General features: G+C 32.4%; 1 protein-coding gene across 3 annotated transcripts; it reads right to left on the reverse strand.

Annotated features, from left to right (window-relative positions):
- Positions 1-262: 262 nt before the first annotated feature.
- Positions 263-11,917, reverse strand: LOC126866015 (protein bicaudal D). Of its 3 annotated transcripts, none has more exons than XM_050619040.1 (8): positions 11,264-11,917; positions 10,813-10,953; positions 9,893-10,729; positions 9,653-9,799; positions 9,299-9,355; positions 7,668-8,097; positions 7,326-7,580; positions 263-6,704 (listed from the first exon to the last, which is right to left on the reverse strand). In XM_050619040.1, exons 1-8 carry the CDS (start codon positions 11,471-11,473, stop codon positions 6,424-6,426), a joined length of 2,358 nt encoding a protein of 785 aa, XP_050474997.1. In that variant the 5' UTR covers positions 11,474-11,917; the 3' UTR covers positions 263-6,423. The 3 variants fall into 3 exon arrangements, with proteins under 3 accessions (XP_050474997.1, XP_050474998.1, XP_050474999.1); XM_050619041.1 differs by having other exon boundaries at positions 9,323-9,355; positions 11,264-11,914; XM_050619042.1 differs by lacking the exon at positions 9,299-9,355 and having other exon boundaries at positions 11,264-11,913.
- Between the last annotated feature and the right edge of the window lie 539 nt (positions 11,918-12,456).

Below are 12,456 nucleotides of genomic sequence, written 5' to 3' on the forward strand. Positions count from 1 at the left end.
CTTTTTACTTGCTAACGTTCGTATAATACGATCTAAGCCAAACACGAACACACCACCGCCAGGAAGTCAGCCAGAATTGGGACGCAATCGGAGCTTTTATGGAAGCCTTGAGCAAATCTGCCTGCCAGTTATTCCCGATATCCCATTTTTCTCGATTACCCCGCCGGCAGGTAGACTCTGATGTTTATTGTTTTTTAATAATCCTCTTATTGGATTTTTCTCTTTTTTCTTTTCTTTTTTTCCCTTTCTCTCTCTCTCTCTCTCTCTCTCTCTCACTCTCTCTCTCTCGCTCGCTCTCGCTCTCTCTCGCTTTCTCTCTCTCTCTCGTTCGCGCGCTCTCCCTCTAAATTTATATCAAATCGTTCTCGATCAACTTTCTCACGAATGTAAAAATATAACGACGTTTGTCTCTCTTGTTCTTTCTTTTACATTCTTCCGTGTTTTTCTTTGTTTTTTTCTTTCGTTTTCTTCGACGTTAAACGATATCGATCACTTCGATCGTTTATTTTTCTCTCCTTTCTGTTAACCGTATAAGCTCGATGAAGGATAGACAGAAAGAAATACTCGTTCGTTCGAGAGATTATTTTTAATGCGAGTCGCAGACGAATTTTTTAACCCTCGTCCGATAAATGCTGGATCATCGTCACGAACGTCGGACATTTTATTTCGTAGCGAAAAAGCCTTTTTCCGGAAAGGTTCTTTTCTTAACGTTGTTTAATTTGTCCAATATATCGATACTTTACGTGATGCGAAGGTGATAACAGATTTATAACGTAACAAGTAGGAGCTAAAAGCAGGGAAAATTATCGAGTATTTAATCTCTACGTGTATGTATGTATGGTATATTCTAACACACGTAACTTGGAGCGTGTGTTAGACGAAATATCTACATAAGTCAGAATTGCTCCAGCTTTCATCGTCTGAGGGTTAACAAACCATTAATATGATAAAACGTTTCTAAAATGGTAGTAATCGTTTAATACCGGTATTGTCGAAATGCAAGACGATGTTTCCTTTAAACGATACTAGTTTTAATAAGTGACTCGCACCATTGTGAAAAGTAGAGGACAGACGTTTATATTTGTCTTTTGTATGGACGAAAACAGTTTGAAAATCTTCGATAAATTTCTCCTTTGAAACAACAGTATGGTCAATCGTATTTTTCAATCTACTACATTTGCGGAGCAAAAGAACACGTTTCTACGGATTCTTCCTTTGGGAATTTCAACGGGGTAATGCCTACAAAGAGCTTTGCCGATACATATAATATGAGACGAAGGAACTTTGTGAAGGACGTAAGTACGTGAAGGATAATAAAATCCCCCGAAAGGACAGAATGTCTTTGGCAAAAGTCACTTACAGCTTTGCGCTTTGGCGACCGAATTTCGTTCGTTCTTTTCTCGTCGGAAAACCTTTGCTTTTCCCATCTCTTCTCGTCTTTCTTTATGCAAAGAATATACGCGTATAATTATCAAAATAATTACGCCTCGAATTATATTAAGAAATTTAGCGTTTTAACCCTTTGAGGAATGTTTCCTTTAAAACAATACGATATATCGCAATTATGTAATAATTATGTATAATATATATAATATAATAAAATAAAAGAAAGTATATAACAATTTTATATAATAATTAATGCCATTTAAATAATTCCAGATTTATAGTACTCTATGCTACGGAACGATACGATACTTTTCAATTAAAATCATCAAAAGGATGGATGTGTATGTACCTAAGCTGCGTTTGTTTGCGAAGTGATCACGAGATTTCAACAGCGTTACAGTCAGCTTTATCACAACGGTTTTGTCGATAATACAACGTATCGATATCTGTGTCGATATCGGCATTACTATTCGTATCGATATCGGTATCGATATTCTGGATGTTACAAATATTTACATCCCAAATTTGTTAAGTATTTTAACAATTGGGTATTCAGGTATTTGAGCACTCGAATACATATGTTTTCGGATACTTGGTCTCTCAGTCGTTCAGATACTTCGATATCTCGCTACTTGGCTTTCTTAATGTTCAGGTGCATAAGTATATATTCGTATATATGACATTTAAGTGCATGAATATATGGGTATTTATGTACCTGATTATACACAGGCAATTATAACTACTCAAATACTCGAGGATTTATATATATATGTGTTATTCATCTCGCAAATAATGCCATTTTACTACAATACGTACGTATGTACGAGTATATTAGATACGAATAAACGATTATTTGCCAATAATCAATCGATAACGTATCATCTCTCTTGTCTAAAATTGTTTTGTCCATTAACATATCTTTCAGTAATTTTCCTATTAAATTTGTAAAAAACCTTTTAATAAAACTCCTCTTACAACGACTTTAAACTCAATTCTCAAACAAATCTCGTCACTCTATGGAATATCCAATATTTGCTGAATACTAGAGTACATTAGTAATCGAGTAACTTAATAGTACATATTTGGATATCTAGATGTTCAAATTATTACCTACATGAGCGTGTAAATATGTATTTTAAAGTGCTCGAATACTTCAATACTTGGATACGTCTTGTTATATAATATATGGATTAAAACTTTAACGATGAAAACGCACTTTGTTCCACAAAGGGTTAATATCATACAACATCTGATAGAAATTATTAGAATTAGTATTTTGCTTCGAAACGATTTCGTATCGCCTTTGGACAGCGCGGACGGCAAGGCGAAAAGTTAAGGACGAATTTCTTTACGTTAAGGACGAAGTCGGAAGGAGAATGTAGTAACTAATAACAGTAAGAATAATCGAGAAAGAAAAGAACATTTTTCTCTAGTTCTTTCCTGGCAGTGGCGTGAAGGGAAGGGAAGGGACGGTGGCTTGAGGCTGGCTCGGTTTATGGACATAAATTAGAACTACCTGTGTCTATCGCACGAACTTCGACTTAACAATGTAGTTTTAAATGGAAAACAGAAATTAATTTACAATAATGTACGTGTAACTTTCACTTGAACATCTACATAATGAAACCAAGGAGAAAACATATACGGCAAATAAGTAATAAAAATAAAAATGGGAAAATAACATAAAACAAAAAGATAATCTTTGAATTTTATTCCATTGAATGTTAGCTAATGTTAACTAAGGGGTAACAAAAACATAAATAAGATTTTCCGTCTCTAGTTGAAACTGTAGACACAGGCAATACAATAACTATACGGTATAAATACAATAATAGTGATAACTGATCAATTGATTGATAGTCAATGAACGATCGATAAATTCTCTTTAGGTACTCATCTGGATTCCGCGACGAAGCTGACAGCAATATCGCAATAATTAATATACAATTGTAATGTTGTTAATAATAATAGTAATAATGACAATAATAATAATAATAACACTAATCATGTTAATAACAAATTTGATTAAAAACGGTTCACAATAAACGTACATGTCATATACATATGCAGGATATACTTCCTTACATAAAAATTTTCACCATGATTCAAAATAAATATTATCCTAATAAAAGCGTACGTCTGATAAATATGAAGCATGTATATATAATAAATATTGCCTTTTCAATTAACGTTGGAGCAGAAGAAACGTTGAGAACTTGCAATTAATATGACTCTCAATAAAAAGCTTGTGAAATTGCACGAATATAACTGCATTTAAATATCCTGCATAATGTACCAAGCACATTATGCTTGTATCTCTACGAAAATATACGCACACACACACGCTCGCGCGCATTTCGATGAATGATTAAAATTTCAATGTAATTAGCGCTGGTAAATCTCGCAGAGACATTAGATGCCCATAAAATACTTTTCTTTTGCTTTCACGAAAATGAAAATTTCGCTTGCATACTGCAACTCAACATCGTACCATTTTATATATACACTCTCCTATTTTTTCTTCTTCATTTACTTTACATTCTGTTTTGACAGAACGAAATGAAAAAAAGATGTATGGATATATATATATTTCGAGTGCTACAACAAAAGGTATTGCAACAAATATACAAATGAACAGGATCCTCTGGCACAATAATTTACTAATAATATTAGTTAGCTTACTAACTAATAATATTATTAAGTAAACTAGAATAGTATTAGTGAAATAACAAGTGACAAGTTGTGAATCGTAAACTTCTGTTGCACAAATAGTTTTTATAATTTTACAGTTTTCACTGTTTAAACAGTTTAACTTGACTCGTTCGCTAAAGAAACTTGTTACTGTTGCGCAAGAGAATTAATTAGCATTGGTAACTTGTAACTAGTGATGGGATCAGGTTCGATATGTGCTTAATGCTTATAAATCAGAGTCATATCTAATAGACAAGGTTCGCTTCATGGGGTTCGAATAGTACTCATAACATGTAATGATTCATTCATTGTACTTGTCAAGTATCCGATCTACAAAAGGTATTTTCAAATCTCAGACTGAGTACTCGAGTTTCGAAAATCTACTTACAAGTAGATCGATACTGGAATGAATAAATACTCTTACAAGCACTAATCGAGTCATGAGCGTCAGGAAAGCACCATATATCATATTTATACCTCTGCAAGGCGAATCTACTTCGAATCTATCGCGTTCAAGTTCGAATCTACTGCGAATCTACACGAAAGTACTGCTTCGTTTTTTCGAAATGCTTATAAACGATTCAAATCTAGTGAATCACTGTTCAAACCTACTTGCGACGTATTTGAACCCATCACTATCTGTATCTTGTAGCTTGGAAAATTTCGCTAATAATATTAGTTCAATTGTGCAAGGAGGCTCGAAAATTTAAGAAATTAAAAAAGTAGCATGCATATTCATAAATAATATATAACCACCTTAGCTTGCATCTGGTAATTAGTTATGTTTCTATCATCAATAACTGTGTCAAGTACTAAAATCCAATATCACTAAAGCAATTATTATGCATTGATCAATACCAAAAAGCACAGCTGCTAGTTAAAAAGAAAATGGTTAAAATAGATAAACAGACATAAATTAACAACAATCAAAATTATTAAATAAAATTATAGTGAATGCAATAATATCGCTAATATATATATATAATAATAATAATAATAATAATAATAATAATAATAATAATAACAATAAGAAGCTGCCCAAATTACACAAAATTGATTCGAAGCCTATTTAGGCCAAGTTTTATGAAATACTACAAAAAAATCCTTTCTCACGAAAATAATAAAATCACAAAATACTATCGTATAATAATAATCCATCGAAAAACGAGTCAAAATGCATTGAAAAACAGTGATTGAAATAAAAGTGTGGAATAAAATATAATAAAACTGTTTTCGCACAAATGGTAAAATAATACTTCTTTGTCACGATCAAAGTGTATTAATCTGAGAAACTACTTGGAGAATGGGTCCCTAATTCTGTTATTCTGCTACTCTGTACTTTTTTTTCTCAACTCTACACGTCTACGATTTTTTTTTCCATTCTACTTTGATTATAAACGATTATAAACTCTACGGTCGCGCACAATAATATTGTCTCTATGGTATGCAATGTAAAGTTCTCGTTTTTCTTTTCCTTTGTCTACCTAAAAACAGTATACGTTCATTTTATCATGCATTCTCCTTAATAGAAAAAACTTACTATATAACCATATGAACCATCCATGCGGAATTATTTTCTATATGATTACACAATAATACTCAATATCATACCGAAAAGTGAAAAATATAAATCTAGCTACGAAGAAGAATATACGATTGCTAAACTGTAGAAATAAAAACATTTACAATTAAAATTCCACATTCCGTTAAAGAAAGGACAATCGATTAAAAATCAATTCTAGATATCGATAAGCGTGCTACTCACGAGAATCATTGATCGATTCTGCGTGAATAAATCTCCAAGCATAGAATATTTTAGCAACTCTGCAACAATGTCGCCGCATGAAATAAAAATCTTGCACAACAGAAACGCATTCTATGCTTGTTAGACATCTCTACTAACAATATTGGTAACAGGAGGCAGAGATTTCTATCAGTTTCTACGATATGGAGCAACATCGATACAAGAACATATGAACATTTCAAAACTTTTCAATGTCCTGATCCATGTCCCTTGTAACGCGTATTAGAAAAGCTGTTCTTCGCAACGAGAACAATCTTTAGTCTCTCAACCTTATCAGATGAAGTCGAAATTTGTAAAAATATTCACACGACATAATATATCCATAGTCCTACTCTATATTTGTAGTAAATTGCACGATGAAAAAAATGTTTGTAATGCTAACTTGTTTCCCTGTTCTGCTACTGTGGTAAAAAGTAATCTTGAGCAAGCATAGCTACATTTTTTCTGTAGGAATGCAGATAATGTGACAATAAACAGTAAAAAAGAAAAGTTTAAAATCCTCGTTTTTCTCAGAACAGCTTGCTCCACATCTTCATCATTTTCTAGAAGAAATCTCTGCCTAAATGAGGACGGTTCGTCTGTTGCGACATTCGCATTCTACCTCGTCCATTTGCACTAGTGGCGTGTCTTCGAGTATTCCGTAATTCTCGATCGACCTCCAGTTCCTCCAATTTCATAGTCAAAACGAGTTTTTGCTGCACGGCCAGACGTAACAGGGAATTCAATGTTTTCCTATCGTCTTCTGCAGCGGCTAATTGACGTTGGAGCTCGTCAACTTGTGTCACATATTCTTCGCAACGTGCGGCAAACATCGCACGCAAACCTGAGAAGTGTGGTTAGCAGGTATTAACACCAGATACGAAGAAGCACCATAAAGGTAAATATCAAAAGCATGATAAAGAATTAAGAAATAATGCATTAGTTATATGTAAACGGAAAAATTGTTCGTAAAAATTAACGTAATGAAAATGTAGAATTTAAGAACTATTTTAAGTATTACAAGACGATCAAAGCATAGGAAACTCTTCCCCTAATTGTAATAGATATTAATGATCATTCTTTTAGTAAGTACAGTCAATTTTACAAAAAAAAAAAAAACATTATTTACATGTGAAGGTAGTAAGTATATTATTAAGATAATAAGTATTGTTTACATATTAATATATATTTTTGCTATGAAATAAAACAGTATTGTTGATAGCAAACTCCTAATGCCACTGCAAAATCAATTGTAGTGCAACTCATTACAAGCAATAAAATGTACATAAATGCTGGTAATCGCGATTAGTTTTACGTTAATAAGTTAATATACAAATGTTAGAAACACAAAAAATAGAAAAAAAGGATAAATTAACTATACTCTTAAGTGTCATCTTAAGTATTATTACTCTAAACATAATGTATACATTGTTACAAACTTGAATAAACTTCATAATCAACTTACTTGAGAATGTTGCAGCATTTTCTTTTAACATTCTAAGCTCATTTCTCAGTTTCAACATAGTCTCATTAACGATACTCTTCTCATTTTCATATTTGCCCTTCAAATTCGTAAGTGCAACTTCTGCGGTATTCTTGTTCGATTTAAGCACCGTTCTCAAAGTCGCGATTTGCTCGCGTTTAGCCGATAACAAGGCCTTCAATCTAATTACTTGTTCTTGTAAATCTGCTACTTCCGCCTTGTTCTCATTCACTGAACCTGTGATTTGCAATGAAGAAACGGTATATTATAAATTATGCGTCAATTGAATAAGCAAGTAAAAATTACGAAATTGCTCAAACTTACCCTCGCAAACGTTACAGACATTCGACTGCATTCCTTTAACTTTGGAAAGTTCGATCGTATGCTCTACTGCACTTCGAAGGTGTTTTATTTGATCCATCGCAGTTTCTATATGTTTGGCGACTTCTTTCGCTTTACTCAGACTTTCTAAGTCCTTAATTTGAATGTCGGTTTTAAACAAAGTCCGACACCATTCTATCTTTCCATTCTCTTCTTCCTTCTCTGGGACGATCTTCTCGTGATCGAGGACCACCCGTGAAGGAATTTCTCCATTAACGGTGCAAACATGATGATAAAGTTGCGCTAATTCGTCAGAGATATTTTGCAAATCGTTTTGAGCAGAATCAAGAAAACCACCAGCTTCCACTGCAAGTTTTGAGAGAATAGAAATATCGGATTCAAGTTGTACGCTTCTCTGTTCTGTATCTAAAAGCTGAAATACAATAAATAATCTTTATATTCGTATTAACTTTATTTCCCAAAAATAATGCTATTTTTATCATTTGCTGTATATTCATTGCGATTTTATATACAGAGTGTTTCCCGTCTTACCCAACAAATTGCAGACACATAATCTACAAATAAAAATAAGGAGAGAATGTTATATAAGGTTTAAGCGTAATCACTTTATTACAAAGTTGCAAGCAAATATTTAACATAACGTGAATAAACAAAAGATTTGCAGAATCAATTAATCATGACAATAAATAAAAATCTGAATAAATCTGCAATTAATAAATTCCATTATATATCAATATCAAGTTTGTATTAACAAACGAAGGTATTTTAAAATGAGAAATTAATCTTTAAGAGATTATCAGCAACAACATTAGCTATGTGAATAATCTTAAAATATCACATAAAAAGAAAGAAAACATAATCAACCTTTCATATTCTATAATACTGAACTCATTGCTATATATATATATCATGTAGCATTAAATATTTGTAATATACTTTATATATACTTTATAAAATAATATAACTTTGTAACAAAGCAAAACTTCATATACCACCTCTTTATTATTTTGACTTCTAGATTATAGTTTTATAGCTCGTCGAATAAGAAAGGGGACACTCTGTGTAATATCAGTTTTAAAAACTTCGAGTACAAAATTAGATTGTTTACATATCAAGAAAACAGTACTTGGCAATTGAAATAATTTTTGCAAGACTGTACAAGATTGTATATGTATAGAATGTCTGTTTGAACATCGTGCAAACAGGCTCTGTGAATCTGACTCATGCTACGTTAGATGCAAGTAGAAACGAATAGAAGGAGAGTATTCATTGAATTTTTGTTCCTAAGCACATTCTATTTTAAAGCCACAGTGCATAGCGATTGAGATCCGTACATTTATTCGGGCATTCGATAAAAGAACATTCAAATAGACGCTAATGTGTCAACTCGTTTGTGAAAACAAATGCTAATACATATAAAATTTGTGAAAAAATTCACAAAGGAGTTTATAATTTGTGATATGATATATTCGTCAGTAGCCATAGGAATATGTATAGTTAAATATATGAAATTATCAAAAGCAACGATGAGTTGTTAGGACATTGAAAAGCAATCTGTACGGATCATTAAAGGAGCCAAAAGACAAGTTGTTATTATAATAATTGGTAAATACGTCAAAGGGACCACACGTTCCAACCTTTTCTCGAAGGCTCTTCTCTGACTCGGGGATCTGAAATGCCATAATTTCTATTCAAAGTCTAAATTTTGAATATTAAATGTCATTGTGTCAGAGTCACAGTTTATTGTTGTTATTTACATGTCCCAAATTTTTCATCAATGAAAATTTATTAGATTACCGACTTACATTTCTGTTCTTCATAATAGTTGCCGCAATGTTGCTGTTTATAAATTTGTAAGACAAGAGGCATTATACAAAAATGAAAAAAAAAATTAAATGAACGATAATAAAGAGGTAAAAATAAAGAGAATGAAATAAAAATGAAAACAGTGGTAAAATATTATGTACCTTGTTTCTAAGATTTGTTAATTCTGTACGCAGTTGTTGAGTTGAATCAGATATAGTTAAACCATTTTCTAAGTCAGCCAAATCCTTTTGTAGTTGATTCACTTCACGCGCGGACATAGTGCTCCATTGATGATACTGCATTATCGCCTAAAATAAAACACAAGATTAATACATCAAGTGCAAGATATTATAATACAAGAAATTGAAAACAATTTATTTCAGTATATTTTGTATATATACCTGATTTAACTTATCTAATGTTGTTTCTTCAGTTTGTTTTTCAGGTAACTTGGAGTGAAGGTGATGTAATGACTGCACATGAGCTGCTAGTTGCACTATACGCGCAACAAAGGACTGTAATTCATTCTGACTTTTCTCAACTGCATATTGCGACTCCCGCAAATTTTGCGTAAGATGAGCTTTTTCAGATTCTGCTAATTCTAATTGTTTTTCTAATTTTTTCAATTCATTCAAATGAATCTCAGAGAATAAATCAACTTGCTTATCAGTAGCAGAAGTCCCTGGTTCTTGAGTTTTTAAGTCTGCTTCAATTCTACGTAATGCAGGAGAATCATCTTCCCCATCACTACATATTGTTTGATCTTCTGTAATTCCTCTAATAGAAAGTGCAAGATTGCTAAGATTATAAATTGAGTCGCTATTAATTCTTTGATCCAACTCCTTTTTAAGAGCATATTTTGCTTCGCGCTCAGCTTGTAGAGATTCAAGCGCTTCTTCCATTTGCTTCTCAGCAATCTTTTTTAAATTTGTTAATTCTTCAACTTGACTATTTAAAAGTTCCACTTCTTCTGTCAATCTCCTTATTTCATGTTTGGCACCTTCAAATTCTACTTGACTGGATCTTAAACCAGACACTTGTTTCTGTAATGAAATATTCTCATCTTCCAATTCCGAATAGTCTTGGAGAAGTCGAGCTTCTCGAAATCTACATTCACGTAACATAGTACGTAAGGATTTCCTTTCTGCCTCTGCTTGTTGATGATCTTTTCCAACTTCTTCACGTTCTTGCAACGCATGATCACGTTCTGCTTGCACAAGTTCCAATTCATGACGTAACTAGATAAAATAATATCAAATGATAAACATATGTACATCTCATAGAAATTGTCGTTGTTATGTCTTTTAAAAATAGTACATACCTGTTTGGCTTCATTTTCCAATTCGATGATCTGTGTCTGAAGAGATGTTTCTCTTGCAGCACTTTCGTTAAGAAGAGTCTCTTCTTGTTCTATACCACTTTTGGTAGTTAACTTTGTGGTTGTCTGAAATTTTGCTAAAGCCTAGAAGAATGTAAAAAATAATTATTTGCATAAAAAATTTAATTTAACTAATACCATTTTGAAATTAGAAACTATCTTGATTATAGCAATAAATTTCATACTAATATGCTATCTAATTCAATTAATGCACATTTAATTGCCTTACTAAAGCACGCGGTAATTAATGCCTGATAATTATGATCTGATTTACGAGAAACATATGTTAGAGAAATGGAAAATTAAAAATGCAAATAACCGTTCCAAAAATTTTCGATAAAGTGACAATTAGGTAATTCACGTGTACCAAAATATGAAAGGTAATTGAACTAACCTCTTGCGTGATTTCTAGCTCGTGTTTCGTGTTTTCGTAGAGGGCCTCGAGATCGTTGCATCTTTGTTGCAGGGCGGACTTCTCCTCGAGCAAAGCGAGACCGTATTGAGCAGATTGTATTTTTTCCGTAGAAGCTAAATCTAGTTCCCGTGATAGCCTTTCGATCTCGATCCTGAGTTCCTCTATCGTGACTCCTTCTGTCGTGGCCATTGCTGTGCGCACCGTTTAAGATCAGTTCGCTCCCTTTTCCGTCGAATGCTTTCTTGTCGTTACCGCAAATAAATCGGAGCATCGGCGGTCGTAATGTATTTTGAACGTCAAGGCATCATGCGAATGTTCGTGATGCTATTTTCTTAGCGTGCCCACTTCCCGAAGTCTCACATCTTCCGAATATTCACGACCGTTTGACAGACGTGAGATTAAGGTGAGAGGGCACGGGAAACTCACACAAACCGGATACATATTCCTATACATGTTCCACGTTCCTAGATTCTTATTTCGTTATTCCACCGTTCCGTTCTGTTATACCATCAACATGACATCGTCATTTTTTTAGCGATCGGAATTTTAATAACTTCCTCCAATTCTGGACGAAGAGATTTTTTTCTTACAATCAATTTTTTAAACATTTCAAATATATAGCGAATGAAATTCATTTATACCAAATGATAAAATTATTCATTCTTTTCAAAAGATATCTTTTAGATCTTCATATACATATGAAAGCTTAAGGTACATAAATATTTTAGTTGAAAGATTTTTGGCTATATTGTAAGTTTTAGTAGATTATCATTGTAAATAAATAATTTAAGTGTCTACACGTGTACAGTTTTTTACTACCTTTTGAAACTCGATTCCTTTTCCCAAGACTGTAACATTTATTACTCAAATTTAAAGTTCTATAAAGACATATATAATTATTTAAAATGAGACGCAAAACGAATAAAATTAAAAAAATACTAAAATATTTGGAGAATAATAATCAGCATGCATATAACAAAGTAATTCATTAACTACCTACATTTTACGTCGTTAAATTATTATTTATATAAACAAATAATCGATGCAAAATTATAAATTGGATATTTATCATGCTGATAAATTATACAAGAGAATTTGAACATTACGATACTTATAGTACTTCTATGTACAAGTTAACGAAAAGATATGAAACACTTAAAAAAATTTTGTTT

This window comes from Bombus huntii, chromosome 5, assembly GCF_024542735.1.
Source record: "Bombus huntii isolate Logan2020A chromosome 5, iyBomHunt1.1, whole genome shotgun sequence".
In the NCBI taxonomy this organism is placed as follows: domain Eukaryota; kingdom Metazoa; phylum Arthropoda; class Insecta; order Hymenoptera; family Apidae; genus Bombus; species Bombus huntii.